Genomic DNA, 25,610 nt, shown 5'->3' with positions numbered 1-25,610 from the left:
TCTACTGTAAAGGAAAGATCGAAGGAGTGATGCAGAGAAGGTTGTTCTTTTGGCACATTCTCCAATCTCTGCAAAGAAACTAGGGGTCGAGCGATTATCAGCCTGGCCGATTATTGGATTCGATATTAATACTTTTACAATAATCGGAAGGGTTAATTTGTCTTATATGAATGCCAATAAAATACTTAGTTTTAAAAGTGCTTCTATGGCAGTCGCATCTCTCTGAAAGTTGTCCCCTGTATGGCTCAATGTCCCGCCATACACAACAGATTGGTATACATCACGAGTAAATAGCCAGTCAACACCGTACGTCATACTTGTGAGAGAGACTTGGAAAGTGGAAAGCAGAGAGGTGCACGGCTGAGTCAGGAAGTTTGTTTTCTCAAAGGTAAGAATTCTGACGTTGCAATAAATATCACAATAATATTAACTGAAGTTGCCACAAACATTGTATTTTTCTGTGATGACAATACCCAGTTTATTATAATTTTTTATTTATTTAACTTACGTTACTCCACCGAAAATGCCTGAACTAATGTTTTGGTGTAGCCTATAGCAGAACAAAAGAGACAGTGGAAAGCGATTTTTCAGGAACCACGTTTAATAAGGCAAACGGGATAAGAGATTTAATTAAACTGAGGTGAAATCAATGGCTTTTAAATCAGTCACACCTTTTCCGCCAAAGTCCCTGTCTAATGCGCTTTGCTAACGCTAATGTTTGAGTTTAATTATGCAGTGATATTTTTGTGTGACGACGTCAGTGCTAATGCAACTAGATAGCTAACGTTATGAGTTTGGTAACAATTAAAATATAACAGAATACTTTCCCGCATTCGTGTTTTTTTTTTACATAATTGTAGATCGGTTTAGCAAAAGTAACGTCAACTAACGTTAAAGTTTTCACCTCCGTTGTGAGGAAATTCTGTTGCCTTCACTTTACTAAACTGGCTACCTAGCTAAACTCCATAAACGTGAGCATTATACCAGTGGCAAACGTTTTGAATAAAGCTAACGTCTTTTGAATGCGATAGCTACTGTATCTTTATTGGATTTGATTACTGTCAGTGTTCCGACTAGCGAAAAACGTAACATAACGTTATTTCTTGCACGCCACTTATGAGGCTGGTCATACTCAGCGTGACGGAATAACTGAAATATTCTGCCAATAATATTGTTTTGAAATGACAGGTTCCCTGTTAACATGTTAACATATTACGTTCATCGAATTGGAACCAAAGACTTTCCACTGCTTTTGTGCTGTAATAAGTGAAGTATTTTTGTTCACAAATAATTAATGCATATTTTTGTTTTTTGACCCTCAACATTCTCTTTTGAAACTTTCATTGTAGATGGCTACACCAAAAGTAAAGTTACAGTGACGTTTGACTTTATCATTAATTTTTACAGACAAGAAACCTGACAAAGAGTCTAAACAGTAAAATGTACCTGATTTGGGAAGCTATTTAGTTAATTATTTGTATCTATATAACATTTCAGTTCACAGGAAATGTTGCTAGAACTTCACTGCACTTAATTCTTCAAATTATAATGTTCTACTATTCTGCTTTCAAGTATTTAATGAAACATATTTTTAAATGAATGTAAAGAAAGTTTGGTGTTGCTGTTTGTGCTACCTAAAATTTTGACAGTAACATTTTCATTTTTACCGGAAATGTATATCGGCCATTGGTCTACCTGATCACTAATAATCGGTATCGGCATCAACCTTGAAAAACATTAAGTCAATCCTTAAAATAAACTTTGAAGATATGGAAGAGTTAGCATTGCCATTGGGTTTTTGGTCACCTCCCTGACCAAGGCCTTGCACATTTACTTAGATTGGCTTGACGGCCAGCTCTAGGAAGAGTCTTGGTTGCTCCAGACAACTTCTATTTCACAATGATGGTGACCTATTTTCTCCTGTCAACTTTTGAATGTTTTAGCATTTTTTAAGGCCTCCCTGAGTTCTTTGCCTCAACATAATCTCAGAGGACTACATACATTTCCTTTGGCTTCATGGTTTTGTTCTGACTTTCACTATATATAGATACAGTAGGTGAGTGCCTTTCTAAATAATCTCCAATCAATTTAATTTGCCACAGGTTGACTCCAATCAAGTTCTATAGCCATCTCAAGGATGATCAAGGGCACAGTATACATCTGAGCTCAATTGCCACAGGGTCTGACTCTGAATACTTATGTACATTCAATATTTCAATAAATTGCAAAACATTTCAAAAAAATGTGTTTTTGCGTTTGTTGTAGATTGACAACAAAACATTTATGTATCAATTATAATTGAAGTCTATAACCCATGAAAATGTTGAAAAGTAAAGGGCCTGAATACTTTCCAAAGGCACTGTATATTTCAACAGATCTCTTGGAATGCTATACTATGTAGTGACCACAGACTTTTACAGTCAGTCTCAATGGTGCCTTTGTGCTGCCAAATCCAGATGGCTGTCCAGGAAATGTTGTGCCTCTCTGCAGATCCCAACATCTTCATAAACACACAAACATAAGACAGACACAAGCTTAAAGACACACACATTTACATAAGCAATAAGCCTTAAGGGAAGTCTAATATACCATGACTAAGGTTTGTTCATACGCACCACTCAAAGCAAAATGCCTTAATACAGGCCTTTGTTGTGGGATATTGGCTATATACCACAAACCCCCAAGGTGCCTTATCGCTATTATACACCTGTTACCAATGAATATATAGATACACTTGTAAAGCAGTTAAACAACATCAGTAAAAGACCCATAACAAATACACTGATAATATTACCTCAACTTCACCACATTTGCTGTGGGTGACCATACCTCGGAATATTTCTGGTTCTCGCAAATGTTATTATGCCTGTACACACAATGTAGGCCTACAAACACATTAACAAAATACTTCGCTTGACCATTAGATTATACATGTCCTATCAGGTCTGCAACCTGTGGCTCTCCATGAGGCTAGAGATCATCTGCTTTATGGTGAAAATACATTCTCCTGTTGCTTTCCTGAATACATACAAATACCTAACATGAAACCATTTGTATCATAGTTATCATTTGGGAAATTATATATTTAGCACATATTTTATTCTTGTTTAACATGATCGAAATCTTGTTGGAATCATAAACATTTTGGTGAGAGCAATACTCAAGGTTTAATCATTATTATGTTATACATCAACAGTTTGTTGGAATCAATAACATGTGAGTGGAACAATAGGAAAAATATTAAAGCAGCCCACCACATATACTGTAGCAGACAAAAAGAAATAAACACTTAAGTGTTGGAAGATTAAACGAAAGTTATTTCCCAGTTACAGGGAAAAATGCATAAAGCGAAACGTGTTTCCCATGTTACTAGGTTGAGTAATATTTTGCGTTACATAAAATATGCTAAGTGAAATTAGTGCGAAAGACGTCGAAGTATTTCCATAATGAGAAGAAACCGTACATCAGATTACAACATAGCCTACTTAAGGCCGGCGATCCCCCCGCGCACCCCGCCCTCCTGTAAGCATCGCGTGAGAGCGCAGCCGACTCTGAAACTTGATTGTGATTAATGCAAGAGTACTATTTCCATGCCAGACCAAAACTATACACGACGAGAGATTTTTAAGAGAGAAAACTATAGGCAGGGACAAAAAACTTTCGGACAGAAACAAACTCAACAAACCAAGACCTGCTTGAATAGAAGTTAGACTTTGTCCTTCCGTGTAGAAGAAACAGTAACCCTAGTAGAATTAGTAGTAAACTTTCAAAGTACAAAACAAATACAGAAACAATTTAAGACAATATTCCAACAGCAAGAACGGACTGACTGCACATGCATCTAGACTATATGATGAATACTATACACATATACTGACAAGCAAATAGACCTCATGCTAGACTAAGATGAAGCATTCCAAAAACAAAATATCAAACGTAACGTACGTTTTTTGTACGGGCTTCTTCCGCTTCTTGACAGCATATACTCTAGCATTACTTAGCATGGTGATTCTTCTGCTCTCGGCTACAAAATTTAAAAAAATACCAGAACAGTAACATCCACTGTCTTCCTCAAGGAGAGTTGTCAAATGAACAAGGGGAGTTTATATCCAGACAGGGGTGAATCCCTTCAAAGAGAATGATTTATCGGTAAAGCAGATCCCCATAACGCGACATTGACCGACCGGAGCGGTCAAAGTCGACCGTGGAGATAGATGTCCGTAATAATCCAGAAGGGCTTGGGGATTAATCAAAATTTTTGTTAGTTCCCCCGATCAACAGAGTAACTATGTGAGTGCTCACAGCAACTGTTCCTTTTTACTCAAGTTTAGTCTCTTCATAGCTCCAAAAGAACAACAAAAGAGTTTGCCTATGTATATTCTGAAGTGGGGAGATTTTGCCATATGCAACCCAACCTTCAAAGGTTTCAGAGTTTCTGTCTCGCAGCAGACAAAATTGGCCTATAGCTTTTGGCACGGGGCGTTTTCAGGAAATTATATACGTACGATCAAAGCGGCTTTTAAGGTGGACCACAATAGAAGTACACAGCTGATGAGAGCTGTAACTTGAGAGCGCAACTACCTGTTGTTTTGTCGCTTTGCATTAAACGTTTTCAGGAGAATTAACACAACGCATTTGGCAATATGTTTGAGACAGTTGTATGCAAATGTGAATGTTTATTTGATAGTAATTACAGTGCTGGTGCAACCAATATTTAATCAGTTAATAAATACAGATTAAACTGTGTAGCATGTACATGCATAGGCTTTAATACATCCTGAATCTGAAATAATTGTCCTGACATACAAAACAATGACTATAGTGCATATTACATAAAACATGTTATGGTGTAAATAATAGCATGTCAAAACATGTACTTTGCAGGAATTACCCATCATGTTCTGAGCTGCAGGTGATGTAACTCAATAAATTGTGTTTTAAAAAATGTGGTTACTGAATGTTGCTCTGTACTGAGTACACCTGAAATATCCCCTCATGTGCCTTTTGCCAGTATGCTTATGGTCTCATGGGTCTTTGCTCCCCCTGATTATAGTCTTAGTATGCCTGGGGGCCCTACTAGTACCTATAGTTGGGAACCACTGCTCTATGTAATTTCAAGATGAGTTAATGTACATATACAGCTCCAAAAAAGTTGAAAAGGAAAGTTTTGAGTGAGGAAAAGAAGTGTTCAATTTGTAGTGGTCTCAATCTTCCGGCGCTGTATAGCAGACCCTTTTCTCCAGTGTCACTTAACAGTAGGGAGTGGATATATTCTTTCTGGGTCCATGTGGGAATAGAACCCACAATCCTGCATTTGTAATTGCCATCCTCATAAAACAGTGGAGGAGATATCTTAAACCAATATATCTTTACTGACAAATACATTTATTAAATATTTATTATATAACCCGTGTGACTGGACCACATGGGGGCGCTTTTTTCCTTATTTCTTGTCTCTAAAGACAGATTGGTGTTCGATATCTACAACATGTTTTGGCTACATTTTGACAAGATGTTGGGCAATCACTAAAGGGGACTATTGACCCACTGACCACTGGGTACAGAAAAACATTATGTATGTCTTTGCCAACTGCAGTAACAAGCTAATGCATTATTGGAGAAATACATGTTTTGATCTGGAAGCCAAATGCAAGTACAATAGGTTCCTTCTACACCTTAAAAGTAAAACTGCTCAAAATAAAATTAGGGGACACTTAAGGGATCTTACATCGGGGCTCGATGAACAAAATGTATTAAAGATCAAATTCTTCGCTGTAGATTGTGTAATTTGTTAAGAAAAAAATTATCAACCAAAATCACCAACTGATTGAGGGCTGGATTCAAACTCACAACAAAAATCTAAGTAAACAGTTCGGTGCAAATTACAGGCTGTTCCAACTTGTATGAATTTCATCATGTCCACTCATAATGTGACTCAGTAGTGTGTATGGCCCCCACGTGCCTGTATGCACTCCCGGCAACGTCTGGGCATGCTCCTGATGAGACGACAGATGATGTCCTGGGGAATCTCCTCCCAGACCTGGATCAGGGCATCAGTGAGCTCCCGGACAGTCTGTGGCGCTACTTGGTGGTGTTGGATGCACCGATACATAATGTCCCAGAGGTACTCAGTTGGATTCAGGTCTGGGGAACATGAGGGTCAGTCAATGGCATCAATGCCTTCGTCATCCAGGAACTGCCTGCACTCTCTGGCCACATGTTGCACTCTCTGGCCACAATGCCGAGCATTGTCCTACACCAGGAGGAACCCAGGGCCCACTGCACCATCCTAAGGTCTAATGATGGGTCTGAGGATTTAATCCCAGTACCTAACAGCAGTCAGTGTACCAGTTGGCTAGCACGTTGAGGTCTCTGTGACCCTCCCAGGATATGCCTCCCCAGACCATCACAGACCCACCGCCAAACCGTTCATGCTGGATGAATGTTCACCACAGCATCTCCACACTCTTTCACGTCTGTCACATGTGCTCCCTCTGAACCAGCTCTCATCTGTGAAGAGAACGGGGCAGCAATGGCAGCTCTGCCAACTCTGGTGTCCTGTGAACACAGGTCCCACTAGAGGACATTGGGCCCTCATGCCACCCTCATGGAGTCTGTTTCTGACAGTTTGGTCAGAAACATGCACACCTGTAGCCAGCTGGAGGTCATTTTGTAGGGCTCTGGCAGTGGTCCTCCTGTTCTTCCTCGTACAAAGGAGCAGAGACCGGTCCAGCTGCTGGGTTGATGCCCTTCTATGGCCGTGTCTAGCTCTCCTGTGTAATGGCCTGTCTCCTGGTATCTCCTTCATGCTCTTGAGACTGTACTGGGAGACACAGCAAACTTGCCATCCTGGAGCAGCTGGACTACGTGTGAAACCTCAATGGGTTGCAGTTACCACCTAATGCTACCAGTAGTGACAAGGACAGTAGCAAAATGCAAAACTACAGTAGAATCAGTCTGGAAGAATAAGGAGAGAGCAGTTATCTGTGGCCACCCCCTGCAAAACCATTCCCTTTTTAAGGGTTGTCTTACTGTTGCCTCTCCAGTGCACCTGTTGTCACTTTCATTTATACCAAAACAGGTGACATTGATCCACAATTGCTTATGCTTCCTAACTGGACAGATTGATATCCCTGAAAGTTAATTTACTTGTTGAAAGTTAATTTACGATTGCGTGTTCCCCAAATTCTTTTGAGCAGAGTATGGCATGGCATCATGGCATGGCATCATCTTCCGCTTATCCGGGGCCGGGTCGCGGGGGCAGCAGTCTAAGCAGGGATGCCCAGACTTCCCTCTCCCCAGACACTTCCTCCAGCTCTTCCGGGGGGACACCGAGGCGTTCCCAGGCCAGCCGGGAGACATAGTCCCTCCAGCGTGTCCTAGGTCTTCCCCGGGGTCTCCTCCCGGTGGGACGGGACCGGAACACCTTCCCAGGAAGGCGTTCCGGAGGCATCCGAAACAGATGCCCGTAGCCACCTCAGCTGACCCCTCTCGATGTGGAGGAGCAGCGGCTTCTACTCTGAGCTCCTCCCCGGTGACCGAGCTTCTCACCCTATCCTCTAAGGGATTCGCCCCAGCCACCCTGCGGAGGAAAGCTCATTTCGGCCTCCTGTATCCGGGATCTTGTCCTTTCGGTCATGACCCAAAGCTCATGACCATAGGTGAGAGTAGGAACGTAGATTGACCGGTAAATCGAGAGCTTCGCCTTGCGGCTCAGCTCTTTCTTCACCACGACAGACCGATACATCGACCGCATTACTGCAGAAGCTGCACCGATCCGTCTGTCAATCTCCCGTTCCATCCTTCCCTCACTCGTAAACAGGACCCCTAGATACTTAAACTCCTCCACTTGAGGCAGGCACTCTCCACCAACCTGAAGTGGGCAAGCCACACTTTTCCGACTGAGGACCATGGCCTCGGATTTGGAGGTACTGATTTTCATCCCCACCGCTTCACACTCGGCTGCAAACCGTCCAAGTGCATGCTGAAGGTCCTGGCTTGAAGGGGCCAACACGACAACATCATCCGCAAAGAGCAGAGACGAAATCGTGTGGTCCCCAAACCTGACACCCTCCGGCCCCTGGCTGCGCCTAGAAATTCTGTCCATAAAAATTACGAACAGAACCGGTGACAAAGGGCAGCCCTGCCGGAGTCCAACATGCACAGGGAACAAGTCTGACTTACTGCCGGCAATGCGGACCAAGCTCCTGCTTCGGTCGTACAGGGACCTGACAGCCCTTAGCAAAGGACCCAGGACCCCATATTCCCGAAGTACTCTCCACAGGATGCCGCGAGGGACACAGTCGAATGCCTTCTCCAAATCCACAAAACACATGTGGACTGGTTGGGCAAACTCCCATGAACCCTCCACCACCCTGTAGAGGGTATAGAGCTGGTCCAGTGTTCCACGGCCTGGACGAAAACCACACTGTTCCTCCTGAATCCGAGGTTCTACTATCGGCCGTATTCTCCTCTCCAGAACCCTGGCATAGACTTTCCCGGGGAGGCTGAGAAGTGTGATCCCCCTATAGTTGGAACACACCCTCCGGTCCCCCTTCTTAAAAAGAGGGACCACCACCCCGGTCTGCCATCCCAGAGGCACTGTCCCCGACTGCCACGCGATGTTGCACAGGCGTGTCAGCCAAGACAGCCCCACAACATCCAGAGACTTGAGGTACTCAGGGCGGATCTCATCCACCCCCGGTGCCTTGCCACCGAGGAGTTTCTTAACCACCTCGGTGACTTCAGCCCGGGTGATGGACGAGTCCACCTCTGAGCCCTCATCCTCTGCTTCCTCAATGGAAGACGTGACGGCGGGATTGAGGAGATCCTCGAAGTACTCCTTCCTCCGCCCGACGACATCCCAAGTTGAGGTCAACAGCTGCCCACCTCTACTGTAAACAGCGTTGGTAGGGCACTGTTTCCCTCTCCTGAGGCGCCGGATGGTTTGCCAGAATCTCTTCGAGGCCAGCCGATAGTCCTTCTCCATGGCCTCACCGAACTCCTCCAGGCCCGAGGTTTTTGCCTCCACAACCACCCGGGCTGCAGTCCGCTTGGCCTGTCGGTACCCGTCAGCTGCCTCTGGAGTCCCACAAGCCAACCAGGCCTGATAGGACTCCTTCTTCAGCTTGACAGCATCCCTTACTTCCGGTGTCCACTACCGGGTTCGGGGATTGCCGCCTCGACAGGCACCGGAGACCTTACGGCCACAGCTCCGAGCGGCCGCTTCGACAATGGCGGTGGAGAACATGGTCCACTCGGACTCAATATCTCCAGCCTCCCTCGGGATCCAGTCAAAGCTCTGCCGGAGGTGGGAGTTAAAGATCTCTCTGACAGGAGACTCGGCCAGACGTTCCCAGCAGACCCTTACAGTACGCTTGGGCCTGCCGAGTCTGTCCAGCTTCCTCCCCCGCCATCAGATCCAACTCACAACCAGGTGGTGATCAGTTGACAGCTCCGCCCCTCTCTTCACCCGAGTGTCCAAGACATGTGGCCGCAGGTCAGATGAAACGACAACAAAGTCGATCATCGACCTGCGGCCTAGGGTGTCCTGGTGCCACGTGCACTGATGGACACCCTTATGCTTGAACATGGTGTTCGTTATGGACAAACTGTGACTAGCACAGAAGTCCAATAACTGAACATCGCTCGGGTTCAGATCAGGGGGGCCGTTCCTCCCAATCACGCCCCTCCAGGTGTCACTGTCGTTGCCCACATGGGCGTTGAAGTCCCCCAGTAGTCCCCGACTGGGGACTCTATTGTTCTTGAGCAGAGTATGTATTTTCTAAATCTTTATGCCTTTAGAAAATCAGCAAACATGCTGTTTGCTATGTTTTACATTCTGCCAATCATGGGGTTTGAGCCTACATACGTTCACTATCTCTGATTCCATGTTCATTTTATTTGGGCCTACCCCAATTAAATAAATTATTCCCACATGCAGTCATTATTGGTTTTAACCGAAAAAAGGAAGTATTTTCCAGTTTGTACCTAAAGAATGTGACAATTTATTTAACATAAAGTTAATTAATTGGATAGGCTATCTTAATGAGCTGCTAGCTAGTTTATGTTACACACTGTTTGGCTAAGTAAATGAAACATCATCAGCCAATTAACTTACTTGCTGCTAGCTATCTTGATGTAATCATTTTGTTTAAAACACAGTCTCCAAATGCAGTTTTAGATAACACAACCATGGAACAGGGTGAATTTGCTCTTGTATAAGGGTATAGTATTTTTTTTTTTCAGTGTGTTTTTTTCTGGTATATATTTTTTTCTTTGATAATTGTATTAATTGTAATTACATACAACAATTACAATGGTAATCACCACATTACAACAATTACAATGGTAATCACCACATTTCTGACTGCCAGAAGTCATGCGTCTGCAACAAAGTCAAACACACTTTCAGCATATTTTTCTGTTAGCAATCTTTGTCTAGAAAGCCATGCAACAGTTCCTGACAGTAACCCTCTATCACATTCCCATCCTGTGCCCAAGATTTGTGAGGAATTTGGAGTGAACCATTCACCTCCCACTATACTCAATCAAGGAAAGTCGAATACTATTCCCTTTCACAAAAGTCTAACAGCATGATCTACATATGCATGGGATTAAGAGGTTACTCACTTATTTCTGCAGGTGCGTTTATAGCGTATTTTATGTCTCTGTCAAATAGCCTAGGTTCATATGCACACAAATAATTAGATATTAAGCTGATTATGGCAGTATGCCTACAATCACATTTATCATGCAGGCTAAACACCTTAGTCTGCTTAAATGTGGTTATTAAAAATCATGTTTTTCTAAGAAATCATTCAAAACAGCATTACATGTATACACCTTAGTCGTTGCCCCAGCAGCGTATTTGATTTGCGCATGTGCTAGCACCAGCCGAGCAAGCCCTTTTGGAGGGAGTCTTGTGAGTTTGTATATAACTGAAAGTAGGCCTATGTGTCTAAGAAGTTATTTTTACACAAACTTTCCAAACTTTCCAAACTCAGAATCAGAAAGGCTTTTGATTTTACCAAAGTCACTAGCTTGATTTCAGATGCATACATGTAAACAGAATTATTAGAGATTTTATGTCTTTCAAAGCATGTAAACATTTTAAAACGATTATCTTAATCTGACTATCCATAATAATCGCATTACTGTGTGCATGTAACCGTACCTAATGGGAGAGGATACATTCTCCCCTTGGGCCATGTAAATCACTTCCCTAAAAAACAAACAAATAGTAAAGAGAGAAAAAAAGGATGAGAATTGGCGACGTGCTAAACATTGTGACGTTCAACCAGCTTTTCAGGTCTGCCTTCTTTGTCACCTGTACAGGCCGATTACAGTTATTTGTATTCAACCGCTCATTCATCAAACTCAAGCAATCAGACAAGGCAGAACGTGTGTTTGTGTGCCAATATTTCCTCTTTTGTCCAACTCCTGTTGCCATAACGCTGCTGGCAGGCCATGCTAGCTCTGACCTCTGCAGTGGGCTTGCTCAGCATCCAGTCATCCAGCCTCACATTCTGTAGCAGTCCGGTTGTAATAAAGGTTTTCCATGTGCGGCGGAATAACAATTCAGGCGAGGTGTTATTCAGGCTTGCTATTCAGATTGTGGGAGTGGAGGAACATGGCTGCTGTCCTAGCCACAGAATTCCTACCGCGGTGGTAGAGTGGCCCACCATAAAGCAGTTCCCATGGGCTCATTGCATGTGTTTGTTTATTTGGCCACGGTAGTGTACATTCCTGGGTGACAGCCACCAGGGCAGGGGAATCAACGCTCCGTCAAGATGTCTTTATAGACACAATTTGCCTTGTGTTAAGCTACATGGCTAGCTGGGGTTTTTGTGGACATGCAGATCTCGTCCGCTTTAAGATTACTATTCTCTGCTGTTGTAATTGACCATTTTTAAAAAATATATATGAAAAATGGTGCGTTTCTGGTGATTCGTCAATGACATCAATATAAATGACTCCCGTTGTACTGTTGTTCTCCAGTAGAGGTGATTGTTCTTTGGCTATATCATGAAAACAAATGAGTTCTTATCAGTTAGTTTAGATGTACAGTATGCTGCATGATCTGACGTAAGACAATAGAGTATGCAGACACTGCTAACTCTTTAGTATTTGTATATGCATTGTGTAAGGGAGAATATTTTGATATGGAAGATGTAGAGCTTGGTGAAACCCCCCCCCCCCAAAAAAAACTGCACTGCATGGTAGCCAATCTCATACTGAGTAATGTTGGTTTTTAAGCAATACATTACACAAAGGTGTAGTTATCAGTAATGTATTTGACTTTTTGTCAAATTATTAATAATTTTAATAGGCAATGTTATGTGGCTTTATCTATTCTTTGGGGAGGCTACAAGGTTTCTTTAAGTTTGACTTAGTTTGACTTATACCCTGTTCTCCCAACAGCTTACTGGTTTGTGTTATGAGACAACTGTTACTAACGTAGTTAAGGAAATGCCTTATGCACTGGCTACATGTACTGTACCATGACATGATGCTATTCCTGTTGGAAGGCAATAGTTTGTAAAGGCATTACATGCATTATAATAACACATTGACTTGTGACTCTCGTGCATTATAGACTATAAAACGGTTACTCCATTAACATCCGTTAATGTGTCCAGGGAGTGTCATGGTTCCCGCCCATTTGGACTGCAGCAGTTGAGCTGTAAAGGGTGATGTTATAAGATAAATATGGCAATTGCTTCTGTGTGTTCTGAGTTTGGGAGAAACCACTACTTCAGTCAAGATGCGAAGCAAAGACGATAATTGTTACACCATGTTTTGTGCGTCTTTCTTCTGCCTGTTGTGTTTGACACAAGTTTTCCTCTGCTCTCTGTGGACAAGTCAGGTCATGTGGGATCAACTTCCAGCACCCCTTTCCCATTGAAAGGAATATTTCATTTAGAACCTACATTTTACAATACTTAAGAAATTATGTTCTCTGTTTCATTACACAAAGCAATTGTATCTCTATCAAATGTAATGTACTGTTTGTTTATATCGGGCAGCAATAATATTTATATAAACTTGCAGGCAGAACTACACAGATCACATAATTGCTGTAGAGAGTAATGATAAAACCAGCAACACAGTATATATCAACCAAAAATATATCCCTTTCCCAAAAATACTTATTTTTTTAATTTAAAGCTTTGTGTTGAACACTGATATCTATTTTTGTTGCCATGGATGTCCAGTAATTTAATGATAAACAAAGAAGGCAAATTGCCTCCCTATTGGCACTGTAAAAGCCACTCTGCAGAAAAGTCAAATAAAACCTGCCATAAACCAGGGGAAGTTTGGCAGAGATGCACAGCCAAATCCCACAATGGGCCTAACATGGTTTAAGCCGTGAGACCTGGATATAGAGTATTGTTGTTTTACTGCACTGTACATCATTCATTAATTATCCTGGTTCCTGTAGATAAGTGTGTGAGACAACTATGTGCGTGTGTGTGCGTGTGTGTGTGTGCGCGTGCGTGCGTGCGTGTGTGTGCAGACATAAGTGGATGGTTGGATGTGGTTGTTTTAATTTTGTGCACTTACATGTGGGGTTAATGGTAATAGTGAGTGGTTGCTATGTATGGATTTTTGCATGTACTATGTTCATGTGCTGTATATTCTTGTGCAGGTTGTCTTTGAAGGGCAACAGAAATGTAAGTTATAAAGTCCACTCCTTTTGCAGGACATTGTTTTTTGGCCTCAACAAAAATTAACTGTCTACAGTATGTTAGATTTACTAATAGATGCAGGAATAGTACTGCTGAAAGATTGTAGTGTTTTTACGGTTTGTTTTTGGTTGCAGTTTAGTGATCAGTGGCACCCCCTAATAGGATAACTCCCCTTATTTTGATGCAAATACATTCTAGACAATACATTCTCATGCATGTAACACTTATGAAAACTGACAGGAGGTTACTAATAAACAGTTCATATTCATATAGGGAATGTGTTGCCCACATGAATGGTATTTAATAACATCAAAACAATATTACTAAATTAAGATTTTACATCAGTTTTTAAAAAAATACCGGTTGAGAGATATTACGTCTGAGTAGTTTAAGTATCAACTATTAAATATTGCTGTCTGATGATTCCTGTGAAATGTTCATGGTCTCCCCGGAACGATATGGATAACAGCCACTAAGCGTAATGTAAAGCCTGGAAAGCTGTTTGCTTTCTTCTTGAATGCTATTGGCCAATCAATCAATCACATTTATTTATAAAGCACATTTTACATCAGCATTTTTTTATCCAGGGCAGCAATGGTCTATTAAGGCTTAAATCAGAGCTACTAGGTTGAGAAGCTACTAGGACCACAGTGGTTGCTCTTGCTGCTACAACCATAACATTTACAATGCCTTCTGAATTTTTTTTAGACCAACATCACTTTGTACACATTTTTCCATCAATCAGTCAATGCTCAAATAGGCAAAGTGAAAATAGTTTTTTTGAAATTAGTGCCAAGGTATAATAAATAAATAAATACTGGAATAACTCATGTACATTAAGACCCCCATTTTTTAGACCCCCGTGCCGAACAACTGTGATGTGTGCATGTGGGAAGAGGGCGGAGAGTGATACTGTAACAGTAGCAATTTATCTGTATATTGGTATTTTGGTTTTGGTTCTCATTCTTTTTTTCGGTCTTTTCTTTCAGGCAGTACAATTAGACTCTTGATGACGTGGATAATACAGGACTACTAGCAAGAAAGTCCCCTTCGACGCGTTATTCTCGCGCCTCTGGCCGAAAGGACGTATTTGTGATAGATTTGGGATTCTGTTGACAAATAACCATGGCGCTACGGGTGATCCGATTGATCATACCCTCTGGGGCAGCTGTTTTCAAAGCAGGCCCAAATATTCAGAAGGTAAGATTTCACCTTAACTAGTTCTTGCGCAACGAAGGGCCTCAATAAGCCTGAGTACTGTATCATTGCACAAGGACACCATAATAAGAATGCTGGCAACAGACAGAAACTGTACAAGGACACCATGAAAACAATGTTAGCTAACCTTGATAGCTAACAACGTTCTCTAGCGCATCGTTGTTGTTTTTTTGCGTGGCCGGTTGACTCGGTTTTGCGGTTAACGAATGTTCTGCAGTAAAGTATTGTAATTGGCCACGTTCGATATGATCAAAACGACTACAGCCAGGTGATTGCCGACTGTCAAATCTATACAGCACCACAACGCTTGGTGTTTATTTGTACGGCAAATCAGTCACAATTTGTGGTTGTCCTTGTACAATAAAGTAATTGGACTCGTCTTAACAATGTTCCTATTGACCACAACATTTAAGGATAGACAGATTGACATTTTCTATGGCTTTGTGAAGACTACAGCCTGGCGTTAAACGTCCAAAGGTGGGCTTTTCAAAGCTAGTTTTTACAGATTCTCAGTTACTTGTCTTTTTGAGATTGCGCAACAATGGTTGTTTCAGTTGACTGAAAATCACTATGAAATAACTATGAAATCGGGATGAATTGTATATAGGTTGTTTTTTTACCTTCCGTTGCATGAAGAAATTCACAATTTTGGTGGCACATACTTTAATACCATGTTAATGGTCATCATTGCAAATTGACCAAAATCTTTTGTTTTTAAGACTGGTATTCACACAAGCTCAGTAAGGGAGCGTCAGTATGGTTGGTGGGCATATATACTGGGCGACAGGACCACCCCAAGGCTCAAGGAAAACAGCAAAATCATCTCCATTGATGGGAACCTGGCTTCTGGAAAAGGGGCACTGGCACAGAGTCTGGCTGACAAGCTCGGTAAACTATTAGTCTCTTGTCAATTCTTTTAGTCTAGATTACTTTGTATCTTGTGTAACAGAGTTAATACGTTGGGGATAATGCCAATAAGTAGCATTTTCATGTTAATAATTACATTTTGCCTGTCTGTAGGGATGCTGTACATGCCGGAACCTGACACAAAATACTTGGACAAAATAATGAAGGAGAAGGAGCCTCTGGCAAGTGCCTTCAACGGTAACTGCAGCCTGGATAAGTTCTATTCAGACCCCAAGTCCGCGGATGGGAATTCCTACAGGCTACAGGCATGGATGTACCTCATGAGGCTGTTGCAGTGGTCAGATGCTATGGAGCACATGCTTGCCACAGGTATGGCTGTCTGACAAACAGAATTACCTACGATATCACTCATAAATAACAGCAGGATTATGTTAGGGTATTGTGAAAAATAAAAGAAACATTTGTGCTCTTGAACTTATATTCCTGTAGTTAAATACATTTCTAGTATTATTGTAAATGTCTGTTTGCATTATGGCCTTAGTGTAACAGAGACAGCATTTTAGGAAAAGGAAATTGTTAAAATATGTTCAGACAGTAGCAAAAGTGCAACTTGAGATCATTAGAAAGCATTTGTTTAATCGACAAAACATTGTAGCATAAAGTTGGAATTTAATTTATAATTATCTGCAAGGTACTCTTGGTTCTACTTTAAATGCATACTATCCAAAGTGGACAATTTCTGATTGTATTCTTGTCCTGCAATTGAGTTTAGGCCAAGGTGTAATCTTGGAGCGTTCCCCTTACAGTGACATGGTATTTGTGGAAGCCATGTTCAAACAGGGCTACATCAGAAAAGCATGTAAGTACCAAAATCTTTCTGTATGACACCATGACTATAAAGGGGACATTTACATTATTTAGCCTGATTTAAATGTAATCTTCTGTATTTCAGGTGTAGAACATTACAACGAAATAAAAGGTATCAGCATTTGTGAGTTCTTGCCCCCTCACTTGGTTATCTATTTGGACGTTCCAGCAGAAGAAGTGCAAAAGAAGCTGAAGGCTACAGGCAAGGTAGGAACAACAAACAAACACAACATTCCTCTGCTAGGCATATCCATTGCCTGGTGATGGTAGAGGACAGATGGTAGTTGCCTTTAGTCTGATTCAAGAATTAAAGAAATAACGCTTATTGTGAATTGTGTCAATCCTGGCATTCTAGAAAATTATCTCCTGTGGTTGTAATGTAGTTCTGAAAAAGATGTTCAGTTTGTTTCCAATAGCAAGTCATTTTCTTAATTGAAACATTTCCTTTTGAGAAATTCCTGTTGTAAGGCATCACATTTATGTATTTGTTGCTTTTCCATCTGTGCTGCCTATTTAGGACCTTTTGCAGTTTGGAAGCATCCCTAGTAGTTATTGACTTCATAAAATTGTGGCCCTGCTGCAATAATCCTCTCTTTAAAGATAATAAAGAGAGCTTGTTGAATTCAGTGCAATTCAAATTAATTATGGAGTCTCAGATTAGTGCTCTTTAGTAAAAGTGCTCTTTGCTTAAAACCTAGGCTATTTTTAAATTTGGTTTGATTCATACTAATTGTGTGCCAAACTTTGCTTCTGAGTGGAGGCTAATTCTCACTGGTTTCCTTCCAACTGGCAACAGATTTTTATGCTAGACTCCTAATTTACATGCAAGAAATGTGAAGGCACTTTGTCTTCAAAGAGCCTATTTTCTGAAGACTATTCTGTCCCACCCTCAGGATATACCCCTGCCTTATCTGAAGAGTATTGAGGATGCCTACAAGAAGACCTACCTACCCCAAATTAGGTTAGTATTCACGAAAGCTGCTAGAGAAGGGTATACTGTGCTGTCTTTTAATAAATCAATTTTTTAAACATAATTTAGTTTACTAGACATCAAAGGTTTGAAAGGTATTTCTTCTGCATTTCAGTGAGAGCGCTGAATTGCTCGCTTATGATGCAACCCAGGCACAAGACATTGAGAGGGTAAGAAAACACAGTGAATGACTGGATGCATGGAGACTCATCATTGTCTACCCTTGAAGTTTCTAGTGCAAAAACAAACATTCTCTTGGTTTTCTATAGACCCTTATTCACTGATATTGAAATATGTTTTTTGACCTCACAAACCCTCATAGAAATATTGCATACTTATAAAAATGTATTCTCATCGCGTGCTAATACAGATGTATATTTTTTGCATGCAAATACAGATTTATTCCTATCACATACTTATGCAGAAGTATTCCTAATGTGTACAGATTGCAGAAGACATTGAATACTTGAAGTTTGAGAAAGGACCATGGACAGAGCAGGATGATGTCACCCTTCACTACATGAGAGTTCTGTAAGTTTAATACTGTAATATCATATGTCTAAATGAGCTGTCAGTACATTGATGGGCTTGTATTAGGGATGCACTGATATATCGGCAGACAACTGTATCAGTGATTATTTTACAGCAGTTGTGCTTTGTCTAATTGAGTGTGCTCCAGTAATTTAATATTTGTCATGTCCTATTGTTTTATTGTTATTATTTCTTTCTCCATTGCAATTTTGTTGAAATTGAATACCTTATTTATGTATTTATACATTCTAGCTTTAAATCCAGGCATTGTATAAGGTGCAATTACAGAAAAAGAATGTGTATTTATCATCCCATCATTTACAGATGATTGATTCATTGTCAGGTATATTTTTGAGTCTTTCTTATTAATAATATCTATAGAAAGATAACTTGCATGATTTAATTAGCATTTGTTGAAATTAGAAGCTTCACCAGAAGATACATTTTAAGGTAATTCATGCCAGGGTACAGAAGGGACTAAACATCGGTTTCGACATTAGCAATTGTGTACGATAATACGGTTATATGTATCGGCCAATGATTTTCTAATCGGTGAATCCCTAGCTATTATGTTCATTTTGGGGCTTTTGTCCTTGGTCCTTGGCATTGGTCCTGATGGGTCTTCTGTTTTCTGGACACATTCTCGCCAGTGTGGAAGACAAGATTAGGGTGGCAAGCCTGGCTCATGCACCCATCTTCCTCCCAGAGGTCACCATTGGGGCTCATGAATATGACGAAACCTACCATGCCTTCAAATCGGTAAGGGATTGAACGTAGATTTGTGTTGTCATTGTAACAGTGTGAAAGAGCCGTGGGGGAATTCTATGGCAGACAAAAGCATACAGTTGATTTGAAGTTACTAACTGCCATCTTTCCAACCGTTGAAGATGTGATGCTAATCTGATATGACTGGACTATAAATGCAGTGGCATTTTAAGATGTAGGATACTTACTGCATACGCCAGAGAGCCCTATTTTCTTGTCATTAGACCAAAGCACTTGTTACTATCCAATTGTCATAGTTTTTTTAGTACTCCAGGCATTTACATAATGGATTACATAAAACTAGAGCTCTTTAGCAATACATACCTGTGGTGGGATTTGTGTCCGAATGAAAACACATCAGCAGGAAAGAACATTATAATACCTACTGTAAAATATTCTGGTGGTTGATAAGGGGCTTTTTTTCTAGAAACTCTCATTGGGCCCTTGGCATCATGAACTTATCCAGAACCAGGAGATTTAAGCCAAATACCTGGTTGCCTCTGCCAGGAGGCTGATATTTTTAAGTTGGTCTTTTGGCAAGACAATAAACAAATATCAGTTGTTATTACCTTATTGTATGTACCTTCTTTTAACCTTTTTCCAATTTTCCATTGCCCTTCTCTGAGTATTGTAACTGGTCACAAGCAGCAGTGGTTTAGCCTTTAGTATGATAAAAAAAAAAAGATTTTGGTAGGTGTGATATCAAATGATAAACAAAAAGAGAAATGCTAACTGAGATATTCTTTGTCATTGGTTTCAGCACTCTAGCACAAAAACACTCCATCTTGACCTTTAAAGTTTATTGACCGGAGACTAGTTTTGTCAGCCTGCTGATGCATTAATTGAGCTATATAATGTCCTGCAGGCTTCTTTGTGCTGACATTTTGCTTATTACGTGCTATCATACAAGAACAAGTAGGTGGATAGGTTTTGGGAATAGAACATTTGTCAGGCATAGGTTGTCTAAATGTTCTCTGTACTTTTACCTGACAAAATTCCCTTCTTCTGAGGTGTAGGCTAATATTCTGGAGTAGAGCACGTACTGTACTGTGTTTGACGGTACTATTCATACTTGCATTTGACTCAACCCGCCAATCGTTAAAAATGTTGTTAAACAAGTTAAAGCATCCCGTTTCTGTCTGAAGAGGTGGAGTTGGCTAACTAACCTATGTCTAGCTCAGGGGAAGGCAAACTAAGGCCCGTGGGCTGGATGGAATTGCCTCACGGGCCAAATTCCATCCTTAGTTCACAGTAGGTAATTAAATAGTTTTGAGGTGAAGTAAAACATAACTCACCAGCCCATTCTTATACATCTGAATTGAAATTATTTAGGCATTATAAGGGACCTACTTTTATAAATGCTTAGATTTTGCCCTACCTGGCCAGCAAATCATATCTGATAAAAAAATTACAAAAAACTATGTGGGCCTCCGTTTAATTTCAAATTCCTGATGTGGCCCCCGAGCCTGCTCTAGCTAGTTACCTTTTGTCAATAATGTCTAATACAGCGCCAGAGGTGTCCATTGTCTTCTGAAAGTAAACCTTGTATGTCACCACTCACATTACTACAATACACATAGGGCTACGTAATGTATTCACACTGCAGTGATCGGTGGTGTGTATCGGTGGAAGAGTTTCATGTTAACTCGGAAGGTAACAAATTAGATTCTAACTTTCTAAAATGTACTCTTGTAGTGTGAATAGGCCCCAATATCAGCAGTGTTAATGTAGGTCACAGTTAACCCCAGACCACCCCCCCACCCGTTCTCACAAGACTAATGGTTTTGCGTCACCTAGGTGACCAAAAGCAGCCTCGCTGTCTATCACTCTGTCATTGATGTGGCTTCACATTAGCAGTAACTCATAACACGCTGTTTGTAAATGCTCAGAGGTGATGGACTGCAATGTCGCCCTCAGTGACACAAACACTTTGCTGTACCATTAGTCTTTAATGTCATCCCACATCCAAGGATGGATGAGTCTTGAGCTGCTAGTTCTTCAGAGCTTAAGGCGATAAGAAGGACCAGCTCCTTAAATCAGAACTGTTAAACCTGCCTGTGGAAAGTGTCCTGTGGAAACTAACTTGTCTCATACCCAAGCAATTCCCACAAAGGTTATTTTGAGTCAAGGATGTCTCATTGGCTGAAACACTTGCGTAGGATTCATTTTAATCTTTTTTTTCCTGAAGTATAGGTAGGCTATGATTTATGCCCTGTCTTTGAGGGTTATGGAACTCTTTCAGGAAAACAATTAACTTGATTTATTTCTGAGTGCCTCTCTATTTAGTTGTTGTTCTTGTTTATACCTTCTGAGCTACCTTGTCTTTTTCTTGGTTCTTCACTAAGATTTGCTCCCTGTGTATTCGTTAACGGTTTTATCAAAGATTTCCCAGATGTGTTTGCATGCATACTAGGCTGTTTTCCCCTGTCACCTATCTGTCAAATTATATTTAATGTCCTTTTGTTTTCTGACAGCTTGCAGGGAAAATGTATGCTCCAGGTTATAATGCAGATGTAGGAGACAAGAACATCTGGCTGAAGTGAAGGAGTGGACCTGACTACTATGTAGCTGGTTGTTGAATTGTTTGTTCCTCTTTCCCTCCCTCAAAAACCTGACCACCCCTCCCTATGGGCGGAGAAATCCATAAATGAGGTTGAACGTTTGATGCAATCAGCAATATTCTCCTGTCCGACTGTGTTCATGGGTAAATTGACATGTTGTATGTATAAAAATAAATCTAAAAAACTTTAAAAACGGTCTGTTTTTCTTTTAATGAAAGATGCATATAGCCCCAGCAAAATGTAAAAGGGGCATGCTAAATTAAATGTTAATAATGTATTGGATAGTATTTTCTTGAAAACAGATTCTACATACTGACTTTAGATAGCATGGTTTATATAGCCCAATAAGGGTTAATAAAACTAAACACTCTTGTGAAGACGTTTAGGCTTGGCATTTTAGTCTGGTTGGTGGGTCAACAAGAAAGGGACTGTCCAGAATATCTGAAATAGGCACTGTCTAATTAACTCAACACATTTATCTTACTCCGTGCGAATTATAAACATGACCAGATTGTTTAACCTCTGATTCGAAAGACGTCCACCTACGTAGGGCAATGTCCTATTCACTGTGTTGGAGCACTGGGAGTTGGTTTTGTCCAGAGGGAAGACTGCCCCCTACTGCTCATCCAACAGTTTTTCCAGTAGCTATTGGTCTCCTATTCAGGATTGAACATTGTTAGTATCAGAGGCAAGCCAGCATGCAGGGGGATATGATTAACTTGCTTATTGAACCAGATGTTTTTTTTGTGTTGTTTAGCAAAGTTAGTAGTTAACTCATGTAGCTAGATATATCCATGTTACACACACCCACCTTGAGCATTTACACACCTATGCCTCTAGCTTCCTTCAGACAGACAAGGTACTACTTGATTCTTCACAGGGTGCAGAGTGGCAGGCTGTGGTAATTAGACACATGATATTCTACTGGGCCGTCTGGTACCATCTCCCAAAGTAATTGAGCGCATGGCATTAAGTACGATTAAATTAACCCTTGTCAACCTCAGCTTAAAAGTGTCACTGTGATCCCTGACTGATGCTCTGGTGCTCTTTCCTATGTAAGTGGATCTAGTAGGTAAAACCATGTGTAATGAGCAACTGCTTCCCCATTTTCACTTGGGCCACTGAAATCGATCAATGTAGTGTTTTTACAGTCAATGTGAGAGAGAAGAGCCGGGTAATTGGCATTACATAAAATGTGCAGTCATGTCTATAGTCTCATGTTTCACGTCAAGGTCACAGTTGAAATCCGTTTTACAGTGCTATACTCTGGCAGTTCACGTCGGATGATTTCCCAAAGTTACACCCCGACAATGTGCATGAATCGTGAAATGCATTCAGAAGGGCAAATAGAGGACAAAGAGTAGGCCACATCATGAATATAAAACCGTTTGACTTCTACAAAGTTATGGGCCAGTTCTTTAGTGCAGTTTATTCCAGCTATAAACCATTCAGCTGAAAATCTATTTCATTAAATCCAACACTGAACTTAGCACAGTTCATGTGGTACTTCAGATTGATTGTTTTGCGATATGATCCTGTCTGTGACCTGCCTGGAATCAGTTTTTGTTCGCAGTGTCTTGGCTAGCCAGGCCTACCAGTGATGTACATTGATCACATCTCTAGAAATACATCTCGCTCTGTGAGGGAAGCAGGGATTCATTTTTCTTTATTTTGTCAGCTGGAAGAGCTAGCGTCTAGCAGCTCTTGATTGCCAGACTGATACACACACCGGTGTCAGTAGCTGAATGTTCTAGTGAGACAAGGGAATTTCTCAAATTACGCAGATTCTGCTGCTAGATCCCAATAACCATATTTGCCTCGCTTCGGTTTTGAAATTCATTTGAACCTTTCCCTATGCGACTAGAGCAATTGAGAGTTTTAATTAATCAGAACACTTTGAGTGCAAGGCTTCAGTGCACCTAATTATTTTTATTTCAATGTTTTTGTATGTCATTAATTTGTGAAACATTTAACTGCATTTTTCCTTGTTCTTATCCTTATCTAATCATTTGTCACTTCACTGCATAAGAGATTTAGGAGGATTATAGATCTCAAACCAATGGGTGCAGTAGATGTGCATTTCAAAAGAGGGCACTATTGCGCCATACCAGCCTAGCAGGGAGATTTAATTCTACTAAATGTGTTTGTCTCTTTGATATGCATGCTGTGGTGTGTGATTTTTTTGTCTTCTTTTGTCTTATGTCCAGTTGATGTTAAGAAGCTTCTGTTTTGACATCAGCATTTTAAGAATATACATTTATTATGCTCTCCAAGGGTCTTATCTAGCAGTTGTTGGTTTTTGCACTTCTGATTTGAGAGAGATTCAGTATGCCAGTGCTGTAACACGCCTGTTACTGGTCAAAGATGCTGTAATAGCAGAGGAAGATTAGATTATAAGAAGCTACAAATTGCCAAATTAATTAAGCTATGTAATACATTAAAGTAATTGGGGGCTTATTTAATGAACATGAAGTATGTCCAAAACACTTAATGAACAGTGTTTTCCATGACAATCCATCTGTGCTGTTTTTACAGTCTTTGTAATAAATCAACGTGTTGTAGTTTGAGGATGAATACACATAACGCCACTACTCTCATGGGATCTGGTGACATGCGATTCATCCGAAATGAGCTAGAATGTGTTAGCATTTTTGTGTAAAGCAGAATGTATCACTCACAATGTCTGCAGAAGCTTTACATCACAGCAGGTGTCAGATGTTCCCAGCAAATGTGGGTTTCTAACAATAGCTCCACCTTGTTTAAAACAGCAGTCACGCGGGATACCACAGTCACAGTGACCGTCCCATTTCAACCTCAAAGAAATGTATTTGCCACAGTCTTCCAAGTTGAAAAAAAAAATAAGACTGTTCACCTCTGGGTCAGTGGGCTGGGAACTGTGCGATCCCCATGATAAGTAGCATGCTGGGAAGGCGGAGGAATTGGTAGAGGTATGTTGACGAAGGCCAGCAGTTGTTAGCAACTTGCTTAATGAGCAGATGAAAGCATCTGACACAACAGTGTAGCGGAGTGTCAGAGGAACAATGCTTTTTAAATGGGATTGAGATCAGCAGCTGCTGGCGTGGGGCAAGCGGAGAATGGAGTTCTCCATGACAAGTTGATCGGGAACTCAACATTCTCAATGACATGTTCCTTCCCCTCTGGCCTTCCTGCACTAACCATTAAGACAAACTCTTCATCATGCTAGCTGAGACTACACAGGCTTGGAGAGTTTACTGCACCTTTGTTGGTAGCACATGTACAACCCCGTTTCCCAAAAAGTTGGGACGCTGTGTAAACTGTAAAGAAAAACAGAATGCAATGATATGCAAATCCTTTAAACCCTATATTCAATAGGAAATACCACAAAGCCAACAGGTCAAGTGTTGAAATTGAGAAATGTTATTGTTTCATGAAAAATATATGCCAACTTTGAATTTGATGCCAGCAACACATTTCAAAAAAGCTGGGACAAGGGGCAACAAAAGACTGGAAAGGTTGTGAAACACAAAGAACATATCCTGGTGGAACATCTCACAACTAATTAGCTTAATTGGCAACAGGTCAGTTACATGATTGGGTATAAAAAGAGCATCCCAGAGAGGACGAGTCTTTCAGAAGTAAATCTGGGGAGGGGTTCACCACTCTGGGAAAACTGCACAGGCAAATAGTGCAACAATTTAAGAATAACATTTCACAACGTAAAATTGTGAAAAGTTTGGGGATCTCATCATCTACGGTACATAACATCATTAAAAGACTCAGAGAATCCAGAGAAATCTCTGTACACAAGGGACAAGGCCAAAAAACTATATTGGATGGCTGTGATCTTTGGCACTGCATTAAAAACAGATATGATCCTGTAGGGGACATCACTGCATGGGCTCAGGAACTCTTCCGAAAACCATTGTCTGTGAACACGGTACGTTACTGCATCCACAAATGCAAGTTAAAACTCTACCATGCAAAGAAGAAATAATAAATAAACAAGATCCAGAAACGCTGCTGCATTTTCTAGGCCCGACCTCATTAAAGATAGACTGAGGAAAAGTGGAAAACTGTCCAGTGGTCTGACAAATCAAAATTGGAATTTATTTTGGGGAATCATGGACATTAGTGCATTAGTGCACATGGCATAGTTGA

At 40.9% G+C, this 25,610-nt stretch overlaps 2 protein-coding genes across 2 annotated transcripts in view; one reads left to right on the top strand and one right to left on the bottom strand.

Moving 5' to 3' along the window:
- The window catches only part of LOC105006159 (aryl hydrocarbon receptor), a 32,919-nt gene extending 28,464 nt beyond the window's left edge, over positions 1–4,455 (bottom strand). The window contains exon 1 of the mRNA XM_010864530.4: positions 3,946–4,455. Coding sequence (XP_010862832.2) covers positions 3,946–4,004 — 59 coding nt within the window. The 5' untranslated portion in view covers positions 4,005–4,455. The remainder of the gene's footprint in view (positions 1–3,945) is intronic.
- Positions 309–21,663, top strand: ndufa10 (NADH:ubiquinone oxidoreductase subunit A10). Its single transcript, XM_010864529.5, has 11 exons — positions 309–388; positions 14,681–14,891; positions 15,629–15,797; positions 15,930–16,145; positions 16,549–16,635; positions 16,729–16,850; positions 17,537–17,604; positions 17,729–17,783; positions 18,059–18,144; positions 18,795–18,903; positions 21,384–21,663. Exons 2-11 carry the CDS (start codon positions 14,817–14,819, stop codon positions 21,450–21,452), a joined length of 1,056 nt encoding a protein of 351 aa, XP_010862831.1. The 5' UTR covers positions 309–388; positions 14,681–14,816; the 3' UTR covers positions 21,453–21,663.
- The last annotated feature ends 3,947 nt before the right edge of the window (positions 21,664–25,610 follow it).

This window comes from Esox lucius, chromosome 16, assembly GCF_011004845.1.
Source record: "Esox lucius isolate fEsoLuc1 chromosome 16, fEsoLuc1.pri, whole genome shotgun sequence".
Taxonomy (NCBI): domain Eukaryota; kingdom Metazoa; phylum Chordata; class Actinopteri; order Esociformes; family Esocidae; genus Esox; species Esox lucius.
Note: the sequence above shows the minus strand (reverse complement) of the source record. Positions and strands in the feature narration are given on the sequence as shown.

Coding starts and splice junctions, on each gene's coding strand:
- ndufa10 (XM_010864529.5), top strand. CDS start 14,817: ATGGCGCTACGGGTGATCCGATTGATCATACCCTCTGGGGCAGCTGTT. Junction 16,146..16,548: donor GGAGCACATGCTTGCCACAG/GTATGGCTGTCT, acceptor AATTGAGTTTAG/GCCAAGGTGTAATCTTGGAG. Junction 18,904..21,383: donor CCTACCATGCCTTCAAATCG/GTAAGGGATTGA, acceptor GTTTTCTGACAG/CTTGCAGGGAAAATGTATGC.